We start from the raw sequence: 22580 nt of genomic DNA, 5'->3' as shown, positions 1-22580 counted from the left end.
CCAGTCACCATCTCTCTGGATGCGGGTCAGTTCATCCCACGACCGTTTCACCCCGGGCTGTTTCATCCCAACCTATTTTTTTATCGGGCTGTTTCACCCCGGGCTGTTTCACCCCCTTGTTATTAGAATAGCAGTTAATAAACTTTTACCGCTCTAGTTTATAACTCTCAAACTGCACGCAGCGATCCATCTGCGTCATACGTCATAATGATCTCAGGCGGAGCTAGCTGTAGACAGGCAGCCTAAGTTTCATACTGCACGCAGCGACCCATCTACGTCATACGCCGGAGCTAGCTGTAGATAGGCAGCCGAAGTTTGGGATGCCTAAGTTTGGAATGTATAACCAATGACGTATATATATATATACGTCATTGTGTATAAATCTATGACCCTACATCGACGCGCGTCGGTATCGCTATAAATAGCCGTATGGGGAAATTCATAAAAAAAATATATTGCTATCAGTGTCATGCGCTCTTCATTGCACACCAGAACTCTGCCATGATATCCAAATTTGCATTCGTGGAAACGAAGATCATCATACCTGGTGGAAGTTAAGTTGGTATTATTTTTCGACGTTAGACATACTGCTAAGCGGAAATGGATGATATCACGACATTGGTTTTGCTGTCTCTTGGAATGTCGATTGGATGTTACCTTTCTGGTTTGATTCCATTAGCTTTCACGCTTTCAGAGGTAAGCCAATACAATGTGTAGGCCTACTACTAGGGGGAGTAGGCCTGGGCCTACTGCCTGGTACTAGGGGACCACGGTTAGATTATTAAGAAACCTCATATCCTCTCGACCTAGCTACAAATGTCGTACCGTTAAACTGTGTTTAACGCTACAATTGATACATTCTAAGACTCCTTACGCAAAATACAAATAGGTTCAAAGCACAATTGTCAACATATATCATTACAGTTTGTATTGAAATAAGTAATTCTGGCACAAATAGTGAAGACTGAACCACTAAAATAGTTATTGAACAGTTTTTCTTTGTGGTAATTATGCGTTCTATATTTTCAAAGCGACATTTCTTTTAAAGGAGCTAAATTGCTAATATTTGCAACCTAGAAATAGACAATAGACAAAAATGGGTCCCAACGCATATAATATGAATGTTTATAAACTGATTTACATTCAGTCGTTTCTGTTTTTACTGTAATTTCTAATCAGTTATGTTCGGCTAAATACGCCACAAGTCTCATGTGACTTGGCGGACATCATTGAAAGGGTAACGCACAAATTTAAGAACTCGGCCTGGTGCGAAAAAATTGGGATTTTTGAAAGAATTTGATTGTAAATTATTGTAATTTAGCTAGGCAAAGCAATAAATCACTGAAGATTCTCAACTTTTCAAAGATTTCATTTTTTTTTCTCCCAGGCTTACCTAAATTTCGTTTACTCTTATATGGCCGAGTTCTTGAATTTGTGCGTTACCCTTTCAGTGATGTCCGCCAAGTCGGTTAGAAGACGGAGACGTATTTTTATACGCCCACATTTTCATGTGGACGTATTATGCGGTCGCCCCTGTCCGTCCGTCCACAATTTGTTTGTGGACACTCTACAGGTCACAATTCTTATCCGATTTTGACGAAACTTGAAATATAGGTTTATCTCCAAAAGATCTCGGTTCCTTTCGATATTGTCATGTATCGGATCGAAACTTCATGGATTATGGCCTCTGTTTGTACGAAAAATCACGTTTTTAGCTTGTGGACACTATAGAGGTCACAATTTTTATCCAATTTTGTTGAAACTTGAAATCTAAGTTGATAATCCAAAGATCTCGGTTCATTTCGATATTCGTGCACATCGGACCGTAACTTCTTGAATTATGGCCCCTGATTGTACCAAAAATCGTGTTTTTAGCTTGTGGACCCTATAGAGGTCATAATTTTTATCCGATTTAAAAAAACGTTCAATTATATCACCGTTACACCCTAAGGATGGCTGAGTTTGAATTTCGTGAAAATCGGCCCGAATTGACAGACAAAATTGCCGCCGTTAGTTCTCAAATAGCGTAAAAATATGGTATATCAATGTTGTGGACACTATAGAGGTCACAATTGTTATCCGATTTTGTTGAAACTTGAAATCTAAGTTGATAATCCAAAGATCTCGGTTCCTTTCGATATTCGCGCATATCGGACCATAACTTCCTGAATTATGGCCCCTGATTGTACCAAAAATCGCGTTTTTAGCTTGTTGACCTAATTTTTATCCGATTTAAAAAAACGTATTATTATATCACCGTTACACCCTAAGGATGACTGAGTTCGAATTTCGTGAAAATCGGCCCAAAATTGACAGGCAAAATGGCCGCCGTTCGTTCTCAAATAGCGTAAAAGTATGGTATATTATAGAGGTCACAATTTTTTTCAGATTTTGTTGAAACTTGCAATGTAAGTTTATAACCCAAAGATCTTGGTTCCTTTCGATATTCGCGCATATCGGACCGTAACTTCCTGAATTATGGCCCCTGATTGTACGAAAAATCGCGTTTTTAGCTTGTGGACCCTATAGAGGTCATAATTTTTATCCGATTTAAAAAAACGTATTATTATTTCACCGTTACACCCTAAGGACGGCTGAGATCGAATTTCGTGAAAATCGGCCCAAAATTGACAGACAAAATGGCCGCCGTTCGTTCTCAAATAGCGTAAAAATATGGTATATCAAGGTTGTGGACCCTATAGAGGTCACAATTTTTATCCGATTTTGTTAAAACTTGAAATGTAAGTTTATAACCCAAAGATCTCGGTTCCTTTCGATATTCGTGCATATCGGACCGTGAATTCCTGGATTATGGCCCCTGATTGTTACGAAAAATCACGTTTTTAGCTTGTGGACCCTATAGAAGTCACAATTTTTATCCGATATAAAAACCCGTATTATTATATCACCGTTACACCCTAAGGACGACTGAGTTCGAATTTCGTGAAAATCGGCCCCAAATTGACAGACAAAATGGCCGCCGTTCGTTCTCAAATAGCGTAAGAATATGTATATCAAGGTTGTGGACCCTATAGAGATCACAATTTTTATCCAATTTTGTTGAAACTTGAAATGTAAGTTTATAACCCAAAGAGTTCGGTTTCTTTCAATATTCGCGCATATCGGACCATAACTTCCTGAATTATGGCCCCTGATTGTACGAAAAATCGAGTTTTCAGCTTGTGGACCCTATAGAAGTCAAAGTTTTTATCCGATTTAAAAAAACGTATTATTATATCACCGTTACACCCAGGTAAGCAAGGTCTTATTTTCTCCCTAAGATGTTCATTTATATTGTTCAGGCGTTCACAGGGACTGACACGCGACCGGTTAGCAGTAAAAAGTTGCCCAGTAAAATTGACTGGGAAGCGATTAGATTTTCGACAAGGATTTAATAGGACAGTCCCTGAACGTAGAGGTCGAGTGTAAAATGAGACCTACGTTCAGAGCTGAACTAGGTTTTTCCAGTCTACACCGATGGTATTTATTGCGCATGCTCTCCAGATAAGAATATAGCGTTACCATTTGACATGACTTGTGGAATATGTCTAGCCCTGTTCTTTGAGTCTCTTGTTCCAAATGGCGCTGAAACGCATTATGGTACACGATCCGTGTACCAATGGTAAAATGTTTAATTTGTCTTGAATATTGGATATCAGAAGCCCATCTTTTTTTCCCTGTAAGATCACAAGACCAATATTGATTTGAATTGACAAATAATTTGTGTTTTCAATGTAGAAGATTTTTGATGATATTGAGTTTCAGCGCCATTTGGAACAAGGGACTCAAAGAACGCGGCTAGACATATTCCACAAGTCATGTCAAATGGTGACGCTATATTCTTATCTGGAGTGCATGCGCAAAAATTACCATTGTTTTATACTGGAAAAACCAGACGCTAAAGATTGCCATTCACATGAGACTTGTGGCATATTTAGCCGAACATAACTGATTAAAAATTACAGTAAAAACAGAAACGATTGAATGTAAATCAGTTTATAAACATCATATTACATTATTATATGCGTTGCGGCCCATTTGTGTCAATTTCTAGGTCCCAAATATTAGCGATTTAGCTTCTTTAAGCAGTCCTGTCAATTAACCTTGGCAATTGGCTGTAGCCGCAATACATTTGCCTCAGGAGAGGCCATTAAATCATTGAATAGGTATAATGTTATTATTTTTTTTATATAAGTACTAAAAATTATTATCAACAACAAATCATAGCACACATCGGTTTAATTATCGGCAGATAGTTTTGTGTCTTTTTATTTCTCTTCGAATATTATTTCCGTTTTGCAAAAGCTGTTCAGAATTTTGCGTCTCCGTAACACAATTAATTTCCAAAAATCCTGGCGTCGTTTTGAAATTCACAGGGCAATGTATCCATACGATTGTACTCTCATTTATTAACTATAGGCCTATATTAATCATAAGTACTACTTCATTTTGAAATCCACAGAGAATGGAATTTTCGGATGGCATATTGTAGATCACGATCATGCCTCAGCCAATCAACGCTTTGAATTCTATTACCGTAAAAGGTACCATGCCATATAAGTTATTGTATACTACACTGATGCAGTGAAAATGGTTAAAGTAGCTAAGTCTCTAACTCAATATCATCCAAAATCTTCAACTTTGAAAACACAAATTATTTGTCAATTTAAATCAACATTGATGCTGTGATCTTACCGGAAAAAGATGGGCTTCTGATATCCAATATTTAAGACAAAATAAACATTTTACCATTGGTACACGAATCGTGTACCATAATGCGTTTCAGCCCCAGTTCTAGCAAGAGACTCGCGGAACGAGGCTAGACACTTGCACCAAATCAAACGGCGTATGTAGACTGAAATAACCAGACGCTAGAAATTTGAATTCGATTGAGACTGCTGGCTTATTTCGTTGAACATAACTGATTTGAAATTAGAGTAAAAACGGAAACCTTTGAATGTAAATCAGGTTATATACATTCATATTATATGCGTTGCGACCCACTTCTGTCAATTTCTAGGTCCCAAATGTTAGCGATTTAGCTCCTTTAAATTTAGCGCGAAACTTGCACAAGTTTTTCCCACGGTCTGCATAATTAACACACAAGTCCCAATAATACATGCAATCTGCGATACCTCTTTTGACAAGTGATTTGTCGTCGCCCCCGTCCGTCTGTCGCTGCTTGTGGACGCTCTAGAGGCTAAAGTTAATATCCGATTGACTTTAAATTTATACACAGTGTTTAAGGTCATGAGACAAAGAAGCCTATTGATTTTCAGCGATTTCTGATATTAACTGCCAGAGTTATGGCCCTTGATCGCTTCAGAAAATCTTGTGGACGCTCTAGAGGTCAGAGTTAATATCCGATTGACTTTAAATTTATACACAGTGTTTAAGGTCATGAGACGAAGAAGCCTATTGATTTTCATCGATTTCCGATAAATACTTCCAGTGTTATGGCCCTTGATCACTTCAAAAAATCTTTTGGACTCTCTAGAGGCCAAAGTTAATATCCGATTGACTTTAAATTTATACACAGTGTTTAAGGTCATTAGACGAAGAAGCCTATTGATTTTCAGCGATTTCCGATAATTACTGCCAGAGTTATGGCCCTTGATCACTTTGAAAAATCTTGTGGACGCTCTAGAGGCTAAAGTTAATATCCGATTGAGTTTAAATTTATACACAGTGTTTAAGGTCATGATACGAAGAAGTTTATTCATTTTCAGCGATTTTCGGTAATTACTGCCAGAGTTATGGCCCTTGATCACTTTGAAAAATCTTGTGGACGCTCTAGAGGCTAAAGTTAATATCCGATTGAGTTTAAATTTATACACAGTGTTTAAGGTCATGAGACGAAGAAGTTTATTCATTTTCAGCGGTTTTCGATAATTACTGCCAGAGGTATGGCCCTTGATCACTTCAAAAAATCTTGTAAAGGCTCTAGAGGCTAAAGTTAATATCAAATTGACTTTAAATTTATACACGGTGTTTAAGGTCATTAGACGAAGAAGCCTATTGATTTTCAGCGATTTCTGATAATTACTGTAAGAGTTATGGCCCTTAATCACTTTGAACAATCTTGTGACCCTCTAGAAGCTAAAGTTATGATCCGATTGACTTTAGATTCATACACAGAGTGTAATGTCTTGAGACGAACAAGTATATTGATTTTCAATTAATTTTTATGACTTGAACAGCTAAATCCATGATGTTAAAAGTTTCCTATACTAAACGTTAGCATGGGGCAGAACTTTATAAAAACCAAGCAAATTCTAATGGTTTTCTGATAATTACTTAATGAGTTGTTATTCTTAATCAGATTTTAATGTCTACACGTTTGTTTGCTGCAGGAGTAGATGAACAGCTCATTGTGGAAAAACACTGGACATCGTTCAAGTGCATATAAACGGACACGCAACATTCAACTATCGGACTTGCGTAACATTTTTGTAGCTGAAAAGTGTCCAAAATTGTGTCAACTATCAAGTCCAAGACAAAATAATTCAAAAGTGTCCAGTGATTCCAGGGAAATTAACATCCATTCTTCGGAAATTTAAATTTATTTAAAATTTTGTAAATGTTGAAAGGGAAATTAGTAATAAATGGACAGGTTGTTTTGATTTATTTTCAGTTGCCTAATATATAATGACTACACTTTATTATTAATGTATTTTTCACTAATAATGGACAATGTCTAAAAATAATGGACTATTTCCATTAATAATGGATTGTCTTCATTAATAATGGACTGTTTGTTTAGACAACAATCTATTCCTCCTTATAATGGATTAAAAGAACAAAGGATGACATCATAGCTATGGTTTAATCTAAGGATATTTCAACTTTTTTCCAAGATTGAGGTTCTTTTTGGACCACTTATATTATTTCAATGCTTTTATTTTTGGACTCCGCCGTAGTTTTCGTTTTCGAGAAAATGGCGTCTCAAAATGCTCCAAAACGGAAAATACTAGATTTTCGGCGTACCATAATTTATTTTCTAGCCATCTAAATCGTATCATTCAGATGTCATATAATAGCTATCCAGCGACACTTTGGTTCTTTTGGTCCGCTAAGATCTGATGGAGAAATCAAGTTTTTCGCACGAGCGCTAATTTCTTTTAACCTTTTTCTTCATTTTTTGAATACGTCCGGTATGGAGGTTATTGTCGGGATAGTTTTAATAACCAATTTGGGCAATTAGATAGCCACAGGGCTCTGTAATGATATATTACATTATCTGATCAGATAAAATGGCCCTGAGAAATCCTATGTTCAAAAGTGCCAAAAATTCAAAAATGTCAAAATATCGAAAATTAAATTTCAATTACTCAATACATATTATACATCGTTAGGATCGTCATTTTATACATTTGTTACATGTAAGTGTACAGTACTTCCGGTAATAATTTAAATGTTCAATTAGTTTTATGAAATCAGAAATGGCATAAGGCATCACATGGTGAAAATTTTATGTAAATCAAATAATAATTGCCACTTTTATAGACCAAAAACCTTGAAAAGTGACTTGTAGAACACCGTCTATTTCTCTGCAACCGTACAAGTTAGAAACCATTTTCTGGTATCGTGTGATCGTATGGGTTCAATCTATTTGTTGATTGGAATCAAATATCATAATTTTAAAAACATTACAAATCAGACTCATTTGAATAAAATATCTGTTTTGAAGGCTAAAAATACAGTTTTTGCCAAAATGACGTTACTTCCGGTGATAATGAAAATCTTAAATTACTTGTAATAAAATTGTAAATGGCATTAGGTATCACACAGTGAAAATTTTATGAAAATCGAATAATAATTGACACTTTTATGGACCAAAAACCTTGAAAAGTGACCTGTTGAAAATCGCCTATTTCTCCGCAACTGAACAAGTTAGAAACAATTTTGTGAAATATATATGACCGTATGAATTTTATTAATATGTGAATGTAAACCAAAAGTTACAATTATTAATACATATTAAATAATTCTTGTTTGAAAAAAATATTGATTTTAAAAGTTAAAAATGCATTTTTTGGACAAAATGGCTTCACTTCTGGTGTCAATTTTAAATTGTAATCAATTTGATACGACGCATACTAGCTTTTTTAATCAAATGGTGTCACTTTTGTGAAAATCCAATAATAATTGACTATTTTACAGGCAAAATAACGAAAACAGTGACTTATGCAAAATTGCCCATTTGTAGGTAACTGCTTATATTACAAACTAATTTTAACATACATTTTCTTCGTATGGATTATAGCTACTTGTTTATAAAAGTTACGTAGAAATATTTTAAAATCTGAAAAGCCTGAATGGGTTGTAAATAGATCAATTTTACACCTTTTTTCACCTATTAATCGAATTTGCTCCAAAATGAAATCGAAATTAAAAAAACCGAGCCGAACATTTTGTGCGCCTTTAAAGGGCACACTTTTAATTATATCAAGGGTCATATAAAGAATCTCAACAAGATAAAAAAAAAACACCACATGGTTTCCCGATAGAAAAGTGAACCCAGATCGATATTTGTTTTCGATCATGGAGAAATCGGCTCTCGCAGTAAATAATAATAATAATAATAATTTTAGTAATCTCAATAGGGTTTCAGATGAAAGTCTGAAAGCCTAATAATAATTTTAGTAATCTCAATAGGCTTTCAGACAAAAGTCTGAAAGCCTAATAATAATTTTAGTAATCTCAATAGGCTAACTAGATCTGCTAAGCAGATATGAAAGCTTTCATATTCACAATCACTTCCTGTCACATGTCAAGGGTCATATAAAGAATCTCAACAAGATAAAAAAAAAAACCAATTAAAATCGGTCAAAAACTCGCGATGTTAATCCGATTTTTCACTCGTAAACAACTCTGTCGGCACGAAAAATGTCAAAGGCAAAATTCGAAATTGTGACATTTTCAAATACCATAAATTGGACCCTGATCCCAGCTATTCAGAAATGTATTCATTTTCGAAATAGGAGACGTATTCTCCAAACTACGGCCTATTGTTTTCATTTTCATGTCCGTTATCGTCGATTTTTCACTTTTTCTCATATTCAGTTCAAAATGGTGACCATCAATTGACCTAAATCAAAATTCTAATCCAATAGATTTTTAGGCATTCCTTCAAGGATTCAGAAAATGTAACTCCCATGTCTAGCCGTAAATTGATGAACGGCAGGAACTGTGTCAAGAACCAACGACCTGAACGAATGCAGGTATCGCTTTGAAATTTTCAGGGCACCTAGGTACCAATGTGAAAAGTTCCTCGCCGGAATTTGGTAGTCATGGTACCTTTGGTTCCAGTGTGGCGCGGTGGATTTCGGAGTGGTTTGGTGGTTTCGGGTGGATCCGTGAGGGCGGGTGGATGTAAAATGGCGGCCATAATACAATAACAAGTGTTGAAGAATTTTTGCAACCGGGGTTGATTTTCACTGCACATGCATTGTTCTGGTGGTCCGATTGCCTTCAAATTGCACAGCATGTACCTTGGGATTCTAACTATCATATATTAAAAATAGAAGAGTGGAATTCCGAGAACGTTGAAAATAAATTCGAAGCCCACCCCCACCCATCAATGTTTTTTTGCTTAAAAAATTTCCGTATTTTATAGATTTTTTTTCTTGATATCTGAGCATTTTCTCCTTTTAATATATGATAAATATCATCGCGGCGCAGCCAACCGCTAGAAATTCCAGAGATTTTGACCACCGGAAGGATGCCTCAGCAGTCAAAAAAGGTCAAAATAGGCGATTTCAGATTTTAGTGTCGCAAACATCGTTCCGTTCATTTTAAAAAATTGTCTTTTAAGGATAATGTGTATAGTACTAATACCTATCACATACGGAAGAGGCGATAAAATCCCTTTGCATTTGCAATTTCAAAATTAATTTAACCTAATATTAAATTCCGAAAATCTTTTTTATTTTTTGCTGAAACTCTTCTTTTTTCAATCGGATCAAAATGGGAGTAAAGCACAGAGTCCGGGGTGGTAATGGGCGTATTGTGTAAAAATTTCATGGTTTTCAGACAATCGATTCCGGTGACATGGCGAAATTCGACTTTTTTCCCCTTATAGAAGCCGTAATTAAACTTAGAAAAAAAAAAAAGTAACCTGGAGCCGTGCCAAGAACAAACGACTTGAAGGAATGCAGGTATCGCCTTGAAATTTTCAGGGCACCTAGGTACCAACGTGAAAAGTTCCTCGCCGGAATTTGGTACTCATGCTACCTTTGGTTCCAGCGTAGCGCATGCGCAAAGTCAAAAGCAGCTAAATATGTTGTTATTGTGGATTTTTAAAAAAAAAATAGTCCTATCTCCTCGAAACTTCGGCCTACCCCCCCACCCCCATTTCCAACCTCGGGGCATCCAAAAATGGTCTCAAAATTAAAATCGAACACCTAGTTCCATCTCTATTTTTTGTTTAACTTTATGTACCCCCGGGAAAATGGCCACCACTTGCCCCCCATGGGTCGGGCCCTAAAATTTATTTTTTGGCATTGTGCTTGGGACCATAGGCCAGGTACCTGGTGAGTGTCAAGTTGGTGTGCACGAAAGTAGGGATGTGACGCGCATGCGTACACTTGAAAACATCTTTGTCGGCACGGAAAACATCAGAGGCGAAATTAGAATTTTTGAAATATTCAAATACCAAACATTCGACCATGAGCCGGGCTATCCTGAAATGTATTAATTTCGGTAATAGGAGACAGATTCTATAAGCCACGACCAATAGTGTATGTTTTCAAACCCATTAATGTGGATTTTTCACTAATTTTCATTTTCAATTCAAAATGGCGTCCATTCTAATTCCTACATTTTATGGGCTTTCCTTCAAGGATTCGGAAAATATAATTCCCTTGTCTGTAAGCCTTAGCGATATTTCACATTTCAAGATGGTGGCACGAATCAGTAGTGTCGTAGCTAGTACAGAAATTTTTTTTAAAGGCAATCTCACCTATATTTCGTCGATTTTTTTTAAAAGTTTGATCCTTAATTTCATCAAGAGGAGATAATTTAGAAAATTTCTAATGACATTTTTCAAGTCGCATCTGTAAGATCTACTTACATACTAAATTTCATGAAAATCGTGCAATTATTAAAGAAGTTGTCAAGTTGATCTCAACTTCCGGTTCAAAATCACAGCGACGAATTTTCGAAATTCGAAAATCTGAAATTGCAGATTTGAAGTAAATCTTTCAAGGTACCCAAAGAAAAAAGAATTAGTAAAATAGGACAAATATTTACAAAGTTACAGCAATGTAGGTCAAATGCATTCATTCGTAAAATTCGGTGATTTCGGATTCGAAAAACGATTTGAAAATATATTTAATCAACGTTCGCACCCCATTTTTTGGGGGGTAAGTCAAAGTTTCAGAAAGATCCTATGGTTAGATTCTGAGAAATCCGATTTGCAGAAAATACACAAAAAAAAAAAATAATAATATTAATAATTTTAGTAATGGAATATTATCGAAAATGGCTACCCTCAGATAATGGCCTCCCATACCATCAAGACCTACTCAGAAAAAATGTCAACATTGTTTTTTTGTCATTAAACATTGAAACCTTCCAAATAAAGCTTATTCCCAGATTTCTATCCGAAAAGCAGACGGATTTACATTAAGGATCGGACTAATCTGCGTGTGCAGAGTTAAGTCTGTCCAGGGTATTTAATGGATTACCGCGATGATAATCCGCCTAATCCTTCTTGGTATTCACCATGGATCATTGCCTTAGTTTTATTCGTTTTAATGAATTTTGTGACCGTAACTTTACTGGCACTATACTGGTACAACTGCAAGTACCAGTAAGGCGATACTGAAAGAAATGTATCATCGCACAGTTGATTACCTTAAAGGAAGAAGTAGCGTGAATTCAGAAACATGCACTTTTATTTGAAAAATCATTAAACGTAATACACTAAAGCAAAGATACGCTAAACAGTAAATCTTATGCAAGAACCGATAGGAAAGCAAAGATGGATAGAATAAACCAGCATGCGGCAGTTTTCATCAACCCTTCCTTGAAGTGTCAAATTTGACAATGAACCCCTCCCACGTGTATGGCACTATTGCGTGTCGCACTTGCAGTGGTTCTGGGGGATCACCTGGCTAAGTGGGTAAGACGCTGGCTTGCTAGCCTGGAGGTCTGGTGTTCGATCCCTGCATTGGCCGAGAAAGTTCATCCAGATTTTCCGGCGTGGTTTCCCATTGTCAGTGATGCAGGACGGAGGGCCTGACAAGGACAGCTGTCTAGTCGTTCAGATGGGACGAAAAACAGAGGTCCCGTGTACATATTGGCGTGCACGTAAAAGAACCCTTGGCAGTTGGAATTCAATATAAGAGTAGGCCGTAACGCCGCTGCCCGGGCAAAATTTCCCTCATAGCTCACTGTATGGCGTATGCCCGTCTTCATTAGCCCAGTTTAGGAGCAGAAAAGTAGGACGTTAAAACCCATTTAATTTCATTTGTCAGTGGTTCTGTTGGGGCGGTAAGTTCTTCATCTGTGAACATACTCTCAAAGAATGTCAAGTGTCCATGACTGTTTATCATATCACAACCTGCATAGGTATTTGCATTTCAATATAACCTACTTTTTTGGAAGATTATATAAAGAATCTTAACACGAAAAAAATAATTATTAAAATCGCTCAAAAACTGACAAAGTTATAAGCTTAAAATAGCGAGAAATAATCTGGAAAATAAAAGAAAATAACTGAGACTTGTATTGCTGTAAACCGATTGACTTCCAGTTCAAAAAGTTTCAGAAATATCGATCATGCCGTTCAAATACAAGACTGATAGAAAATGAAATAAAAATGGCGGGAAAATATTGAAAAATGAAATGATATAACTTTGAATGGAACTTATATTTTTTTAATCAGATTGACCTCAGCTGTTCAAATATTTCGGTCAAAATTGTAAATTTTGAAAATTAAGGAAAATGAATTGTCTCGTAAACAACTTTGTCGGGACGAAAAAGATCAAAGGCGAAGTTCGGAATTTTCAAACATCAAAAATTTGACCCTGATCACCGGCTATGCAGAAATGTATTTATTTCGGAAATAGGAGAGGTATACGGCCTATTGTGTTCATTTTCACGTCCATTTGTTCGTGGATTTTTCACTTTTTATACGCCCCCATTGGAAATGTGGTCGTATATGGCCATCGCCTCCGTCTGTCATCCACAATTTCTTGTGAACACTCTACAGAATAAATTTATCATCTGATTGTTTTGAAATTGATATATGTTGTTTACATTAAGTGAGATGAAGAATCCTATTTAATTTCAATAATTTTCATTAATTTCTTCTGGAGTTATGGCCCTTGTTTCGCTTTGTTGAACCTTGTGAACGCTCTAATAACATGGAATTTATATGCATCATTTAAATTAGTGACACGAAAAAGCCTTTTGAATTTCAGCAATTTCCGTTAATTGCGACTAGAGTTATAGCCCTTGTTTCTCTTTGTTGAATCTTGTGAACGCTCCAACGACAAAAAGTTATCATCCGATCTGTATGGAATTTATATGCATCATTTAAATGAGTGAAACGAAAATGCCTATTGAATTTCAGCAATTTCCTTTAGTTACATCTAGGGTTATGGCCCTTGTTTCACTTTGTTGAACCTTGTGAACGCACTAACAACAAAAGTCATGATCCGATCTGTATGGAATTTATATGCATCATTTAAATTAGTGAAACGAAGACACCTATTGAATTTCAGCAATTTCCGTTAATTAAGTCAAGAGTTATGGCCATTGTTTCACTTTGTTATTGTCCCTGTTTCACTTTATTGCACCTTGTGAACGCTTCAACAACAAAAGTTAATATCTGATCTGTATGAAATCTATATGCATCATTTAGATTAGTAAAACAAAGAATCACTTTGAATTTCAGCATTTTCTTTTAATTTCTTCTGAAGTTATGACCCTTGTTTCACTTTGTTGCGCCTTGTAAATGTTCTAATGACAAAAGTTATCATCCGATCTGTATGAAAATTACACATATCATTTAACGAGACAATAACACTCTGGCTGGCTTGACAGCGCCAGAAAATAGAAAAATACCCTTATTCTAAGTACTAGATACAGTATGTGTTAGTGACTTACCTGATGTGTTAATTATCCATTAAATCCTATTTTACTTGTCCAAAGGGTTCGAAAGTATTTTTTAAGTCCAAATCACATTTGAATCGTCTAACGTAAAGCTTTTCAAACAATCTGAGAGCCATTTCTATCAAGGGAGGTAATAAGCTCAAGATTTGATTGACTTCATGTTCTAAAAATAGCTTTCCATGATGTCATAAGTGGGATATCCTCTGTGGCGCTGTTTATTGTCGCAAATAAATAAATACGTATTGTCAGCGGGAATGTGAAAGGAAATGGGATTAATATGAGTTGGATTACCACACAATTAATTCAAACTGATTAATAACATTCTAGACAGTCCGTCTGAGGTCTAATTTGCCTGAATTGTATATAGAGGTGTCAATCAGCTAGATATCTATCTAATCTATTGTTCTCGAGTTCATGTGATCATGGACCTTGTATAGTGATTTTTTCCTTCGATTGACAAGTCTAAAAAAACGTGGAAAGAATTGAAGAAGAAACTGAAAATAGAGACTCATCAAGAAATGGCAAAGCTGTTATTGGACAGGTAGGCCTAATTTGCAAAAAAAATATTATCACGAGAATCTATATTCAGTTTATTATTGGCCATTCACCATTGGGAAACGTTTCGTTTTGAAAAATATTACTGTTTATAAATATTATAATGTCTTTATAAAACATGTGGGGATCACGGTGGCTAAGTGGGTAAGACGCTGGCTCGCTAGACTGGCGGTCGGGTGCTCGATCCTTGCATTTGCCGAGAAAGTTCATCCAGATTTTCCGGCGTGGTTCCCCCTTGTCAGTGATGCAGGACGGAGGGCCTGACAAGGAGAACTGTCTATTTGTTGGAGGGGACGAAAAACTGGGGTCCCGTGTACACATTGGCGTGCACGTAAAAGATCCCTTGACAGTTGGAATTCGATATAAGAGTAGGCCGTAGTACCGCTGTCCAAGCAAAATTTCCCTCATACATGTAGTACACTGTATGGCATATGCATGTCTTCATTAGCCCAGTTCAGAGCAGAACAGTAGGACGTTAAACTCCATTTCATTTCATTTTTTAAATGGCTAATATTTGGGACCTAGAAATTGACACAAATGGGTCGCAACATTTATAATAATGTAATATATGTGTACATGTATATAAACTGATTTACAATTTACATTCAATCATTTCTGTTTTTACTGTAAATTCTAATCAGTTATGTTCGACGAATTGCGCCAGAAGTATCAATGGGACGGCAATCTATGTAGCGTCTGGTTATTCCAGTCTACACCAATCGTATTTATTAGGCAGGCTCTCCATCTAAGAATGTCACCGTCCTGACTTGTGGAATATGTCTAGCCCTGTTATTCGAGTCCCTTGTTACAAATGGTACACATGTAAAATGTTCATTTTGTCTTAAATATTGGATGTCAGAAGCCCATCTTTTCCCGGTAAAATCACAAAATCAATGTCGATTTAAATTGACAAATAGTTTGTGTACACATGTAAAATGTTCATTTTGTCTTAAATATTGGATGTCAGAAGCCCATCTTTTCCCGGTAAAATCACAAAATCAATGTCGATTTAAATTGACAAATAATTTGTGTCAGACTTTGGATGATATTGGGTTAGAGACTTAGCTACTGTAGTTTAATCTACTGTACTTAAATCTAGATGGTTGAATATCTCATATGAGCTATGGTTTATTAGTAACCTGAATTTAAATTTAATTATTGTAAGATTTTCTTTTACTATCTTGTATAATTACTAATATTACCAGACAGTTTTCTGATGAATGACAGGTGAATGTATTTATTTTTTCAGCTATAGCGGAATTTGTGTGCCTTCAAATGCTGGAGCACTGTATGTTTAAGAACTATCATCCAATCATGGCATGTAATATTTGTACAGCAACTAATTAATTGTTTTTTCAAAATTGTGGTACCGGTACATGTAGATCACCCTGGGCTGTTTCATCCCAAAATTACATGGGTCATTTCATTCCACTTATATAGGGTGGTTTCATCTCACTTATATAGGGTCGTTGACTCAGTTCATCTCACTTATATAGGGTCGTTTCATCCCATAAATTTAAAAACGAGGATTATATGAAAAAACACGAACACAACTTTTATATGAATTTTTAATATTTTATTTATATAGTAAAAACAATAACAATTTTATCACTGTTTCGAATTATTCAATGACATTATTGTCTCAGTGACATTATTGTTTCATTCACTTTGCATTATATCCGTTATTACTACACCTCATTTTTTGTCACAATATTTTTCCAACGCTGTGAAAATCTTAGTTGTTGGTAAGCTACCAGACACTTTCATCATTAACATAGTGGTAATGATATCGTCACTTTTATACATGATAGTACCAATTATTACAACTAATTTTGTTTTTGTAGTACAGACAAGGGAAAGAACAGGCCTCCTGAAATGTCTACAACCTCTGTAGGAATTAGCCCCTTTCAAGACGATATAACTCAAGAAAAGTAAGTACCATAGTAAGTTTGATTGGATAGATGAGTTGAATTACAACTTTACAGTAGTATACATAGTACATAAATTCCTTCGACTTATATGTAGGCTAATTTATCTCTCTATAAATTAGAGCATTGTCAAGATGCGCAGATTTATTCTGACATACTCCTTTTCTGAAAAATACCAGAAACCTTACCCTAAAATGTGGAAAAATTTGAAGCATGTTAAGTAGCATTTTTATACGCCCACATTGAAATGTGGACGTATATTGCCGTCGCCCCCGTCCGTCCGTCTGTCGCTCCGTTCTTGTGAACGCTCTAACGCCAAAAGTTATCATCCGATCTTTCTGAAATTTACATGCATTATTTAAATTAGTGAAACGAAGAAGCCTATTGAATTTCAGCAATTTCCATTTATTACGTCTAGAGTTATGGCCCTTGTTTCACTTGTGAACGCTCCAACGCCAAAAGTTATCATTCAATCTTTGTGAAATTTATATGCATTTTTAAGATTACTGAAACGAAGAAGCCTATTGAATTTCGGCAATTTCCGTTTATTACGTCTAGAGTTATGGCCCTTGTTTCACTTTATTGATCCTTGTGAACGCTCTCACGTCAAACGTTATCATCCGATCTTTCTGAAAATTATATGCATTATTTAGATTGCTGAAACGAAGAAGCCTATTGAATTTCAGCAATTCCCGTTTATTACGTCTAGAGTTATGGTCCTTGTTTCACTTTATTGATCCTTGTGAACGCTCTAACATCAAAAGTTATCATCTGATCTTTCTGAAATTTATATGCATTATTTAGGTTACTGAAACGAAGTAGCCTATTGAATTTCAGCAATTTCCGTTTATTACGTCTAGAGTTATGGCCCTTGTTTCACTTTATTGATCCTTGTGAACGCTCTCACGTCAAAAGTTATCATCCAATCTTTCTGAAATTTATATGCATTATTTAGATTGCTGAAACGAAGAAGCCTATTGAATTTCAGCAATTTCCATTTATTACGTCTAGAGTTATGGCCCTTGTTTCACGTTATTGATCCTTGTGAACGCTCTCACGTCAAAAGTTATCATCCAATCTTTCTGAAATTTATATGCATTATTTAGATTGCTGAAACGAAGAAGCCTATTGAATTTCAGCAATTCCTGTTAATTACGTCTAGAGTTATGGCCCTTGTTTCACTTTATTGATCCTTGTGAACGCTCTAACGTCAAAAGTTATTATCCGATCTTTCTGAAATTTATATGCATTATTTAGATTGCTGAAACGAAGAAGCCTATTGAATTTCAGCAATTCCCATTTATTACGTCTAGAGTTATGGCCCTTGTTTCACGTTATTGATCCTTGTGAACGCTCTCACGTCAAAAGTTATCATCCAATCTTTCTGAAATTTATATGCATTATTTAGATTGCTGAAACGAAGAAGCCTATTGAATTTCAGCAATTTCCATTTATTACGTCTAGAGTTATGGCCCTTGTTTCACGTTATTGATCCTTGTGAACGCTCTCACGTCAAAAGTTATCATCCAATCTTTCTGAAATTTATATGCATTATTTAGATTGCTGAAACGAAGAAGCCTATTGAATTTCAGCAATTCCTGTTTATTACGTCTAGAGTTATGGCCCTTGTTTCACTTTATTGATCCTTGTGAACGCTCTAACGTCAAAAGTTATTATCCGATCTTTCTGAAATTTATATGCATTACTTAGGTTACTAAAACGAAGAAGCCTATTGAATTTCAGCAATTTCCGTTTATTACGTCTAGAGTTATGGCCCTTGTTTCACTTTATTGAGCCTTGTGAACGCTCCAACGCCAAAAGTTATCATTCGATCTTTGTGAAATTTATATGCATTATTTAGATTAGTGAAACGGAGAAGCCTATCGAATTTCAGCAATTTCCGTTTATTACATCTAGAGTTATGGCCCTTGTTTCACTTAATGGATCCTTGTGAACGCTCTAACGCAAAAAGTTATCACCCGATCTTTGTGAAATTTATAGGCATGATTTAAATTAGTGAAACGAAAAAGCCTATTGAATTTCAGCAATTTACAATAATTACTTCTAGAGTTATTGCTCTTGTTTCACTTTGTTAAACCTTGTTTATGCTCGATTGATAATAGTTATCATATGCATCATTTAAATTTGTGAAACAGGTCTATTGAGTTTCAGCAATTTCCGTCAATAATTTCTAGAGTTATGGCGATTGTGAACATTTGAATGACAAATGTGATCTGTATGAAATTTATATGCATTATTTAAATTAATAAAACGAAAAAGCCTGTCAAATTTCAATAATTTCTGTAGATTACTTCCAGAGTTAAGACCCTTGTTTCAGTTTGTAGAACCTTGTAAACCCTCAAACGACAAAATTTATAATCTAATCTGTATGGAACTGTCTTGTAAAGGCTCCCAATTACCTACAAAGGAATAAATATGCGACAACCCTTGACGACGGCTCGGACGATTTGGCTGCTGTGGGCGTATGTTTTGTTGCCTGGCAACCTATCTTTTACTATAGAATCAAATAAAGTGTTGTAAAAATTTAAAATGTCTGGCACGAAACAAGAATTTGTATTAATTGCCAAACCATCCTGGAACTATTCTGATGTCTTGAATTTATTATCTTTATAGGGCCAGGCTCGATGATAAAGGCAAAACGAGGTGAAAATGACCACTAGACCAGGATGGCCCTCGAAAGATTGCAGACACAGTTGCAAAACCCCAGCCAGAACCAACTTCAGAGACAGAACGAAGCAGAAAACAAGATTTTAATGTAAGTATTTTCATAATAATCGCCTTGGATTAAAACCCATGTACTGTTTATTTCTGTCTTGAAACGATAATACTATTTTCAAAACACAACAGGAGGGTACTACTACTCTATTCCCTGTACCAAGACGTCCGTGGCACCACATAAGAAATTGTCTGTAGACTGCATGTCTTCTCCTTCGATTAATGTCTACGTCCATATCAATTGCTAGTACACCATTCTATATAAATTGGCTCTAAACAATACTGTTCAAACTCCTGAAAAAATTAAATCAAAGATACATTATGCGAGATTAGATAACAAGTTGGCAGTTCTCACTATAATAGTTAAAAACTAGATAATGTAAAGGCAATTTGCTGAAAATTTCAGTCAGATTGGTCCACTATGTACCGAGAAATAAGTGATTGAAAGTTCCGCATAGCCTCGGTCATCATTACTAAAGTCGGTACAACAAAAATCATAGTCTCGATTATCCATTTAATCGTTAAATCGAGAAGGAAAGTTATGCAGCAAATCGGATCATAATCCAACAAATATCGCAGGCTAGCATTGACATCGAGACTTGATTATGATTTGGATACGTTAATTAATGTCTAATTAATAGTTTGTATAACATTTCAGGCCTAAAGAAAGAACTTCAATAGGAATATTTAGCTCTTGCATAATGTATGTTTAACTATTTTTAAAATCTATTTTCAGTAAACCAGCCAATTTGAAGTGACTGAAATGAAGGCTGCAGAACCTCCTGCTGCCAGTACTACCCAGGCCAATGATATTCATTTTTGTGGATGAAATATATCAAAGGATATTATTACAGAAAAAAATCACTGACTGGTCGTAATGAAATACAATTTTCTGGTCTGGTACCGCAACATAACTTCTCAATTTCTGTTGGCATATCTCCACATCTGTCATAGGAACACCAATCTGGTGCAGTTGAGGTTGGATATGGGGGTTGGATTGGCTGTTGGTTTCTTAGTTCTTCAGAAATGTCAAATAAAACTGCAGGCATTTTTTCAGCCACAGACAACAAAAGTATCCTACATCCATCCACGTCTAGTTCATTTACCATTTTCTGAAATTGTTTGAAAATTATGTTTGCAATTTGTAAATAATTATCTCTGGGCTCATATACTGTGTAAATATTTTATATAATTATTACCAGAAATGACCATATATATATTTGTTATATAATTACAAGAAAGTGCATGAATAGTAATCCATTGTGAGCTTACAAAATATTTCTTTATATCTTAAAATTTTGTTTTCATAAATATTATTGCTTGCTGTTTCTGTGTATATATTTTACAACTAATAAAAAATGATTTTTTTTACACGCCCACATTGAAATGTGGTCGTATATTGTCGTCGGCCCCGTCCGGCGGGCGGTCCTGCGTCCACAATTGCTTGTGGACGCTCTAGAGGCTAAAGTTAATATCTGATTGACTTTAAATTTATACACAGTGTTTAAGGTCTTGAGACGAAGAAGCCTATTGATTTTCAGCGATTTCCGATAATTACTGCCAGAGTTATGGCCCTTGATCACTTTGAAAAACCTTGAAAAACTTTGTGGAGGCCAAAGTTTATATCCAATTGACCTTAAATTTATACACAGTGTTTGAGGTCATGAGATGAAGAAGCCTATTGATTTTCAACGATTTCCGATAATTACTGCCAGAGTTATGGCCCTTGATCACTTAAAAAAATCTTGTGGATGCTCTAAAGGCCAATGTTAATATCTGATTGACTTTAAATTTATACACAATGTTTAAGGTCATGAGACGAAGAAGCCTATTGATTTTCAGCGATTTCTGATAATTACTGCCAGAGTTATGGCGTTTGATCACTTCAAAAAATCTTGTGGATGCTCTAAAGGCCAAAGTTAATATCCGATTGACTTTAAATTTATACATAATGTTTAAGGTCATGAGACTAAAGTTAATATCCGATTGACATTAAATTTATACACAGTGTTTAAGGTCATTAGATGATGAAGCCTATTGGTTTTCAGCGATTTTTGAAAATTACTGCCAGAGTTATGGCCCTTGATCACTTCAAAAAATCTTGTGGATGCTCTAGAAGCCAAAGTTAATATTCGATTGACTTTAAATTTATACACAGTGTTTAAGGTAATGAGACAAAGAAGCCTATTGATTTTCAGCAATTTCCAATATTTGCTGTGGGCGCTCTAGAGGCTAAAGTTAATATCCGATTGAGTTTAAATTTATACACAGTGTTTGAGGTCATGAGACAAAGATTCCTATTGATTTTCAACAATTTCCGATAATTACTGCCAAAGTTATGGCCCTTGATCACTTTGCAAAATCTTGTGACGCTCTAAAGGCTAAAGTTATCATCCGATTGACTTCAGATTGATACACAGAGTTTAAGATCTTGAGATGAACAAGTATATTGATTTTCAATGAATTTTTATGACTTGAACAGTTAAATCCATGATATTAAAAGCTTTGCATACAAAACTTTAGCATGGGGAAAAACTTTATAAAAACCAAACAAATTCTAATAGTTTTCTGATAATTACTTCGTGAGTTGTTGCTCTTAATCAGATTTTAGTGTATTATAAATGTTTCATTATGAAAAAAGTAAAAATATGCGACAACCCTTAGTTTTTTCTTTTTGAGTCTTTCGACCCTCTCCCTTGTTGACTCAGTTTTCTCTTTTTGTCTTTTCCCTCTTTTGTCCTTGATGTAGATAATGCTGTTGATGTTGAAGGTTGGGCAGCATAAGTTGTTTCTGGCGTAGTTGGTAAAGTAGAGACGGTTGGGGGGGGGGGGAACACCTGGTAATGAATTAAAGATTCCACCTGGCATGCCCGACACAAGAATGGTAGATCACTCCCAGTTTTGACTGACCTCAAATAGACAATTTTCGAAATACCTGTAATACCAAAATGCATAGTGAATAAAAAAAGGGTTTTCATAACTCATAGAAAATTCGAGCGAATAAACCAAATTGATAGCCTAATTGCACACAAGAAATTTGTCAGACCTGTTCTACATGTCCTATGTGTCCATTTACCGCAGGAATCACAAGTAACTGCTTCTTCATTGGCACCAATGAATTTATTACACATATAAGGACACTGTCAGTCATAATTATTATCAAGTTCAAAAGTGCAGAAATAAATTTGATGAATGATTTATTTAATTTGATATTATTTATATATTTTGAAGATGAAA

At 35.5% G+C, this 22580-nt stretch overlaps 1 protein-coding gene across 1 annotated transcript in view; it reads left to right on the top strand.

Moving 5' to 3' along the window:
• The first annotated feature begins 311 nt into the window (after positions 1-311).
• The window catches only part of LOC126821189 (zinc transporter ZIP9-B), a 224699-nt gene continuing 202430 nt past the window's right edge, over positions 312-22580 (top strand). Inside the window, exon 1 of the mRNA XM_050549598.2 lies at positions 312-696. Within this exon, the coding sequence (XP_050405555.1) occupies positions 601-696 (96 nt within the window). The 5' untranslated portion in view covers positions 312-600. The remainder of the gene's footprint in view (positions 697-22580) is intronic.

Source organism: Patella vulgata, chromosome 5, assembly GCF_932274485.2.
Source record: "Patella vulgata chromosome 5, xgPatVulg1.2, whole genome shotgun sequence".
In the NCBI taxonomy this organism is placed as follows: Eukaryota; Metazoa; Mollusca; class Gastropoda; family Patellidae; genus Patella; species Patella vulgata.
This window is presented reverse-complemented; position numbering and strand designations above follow the sequence as displayed.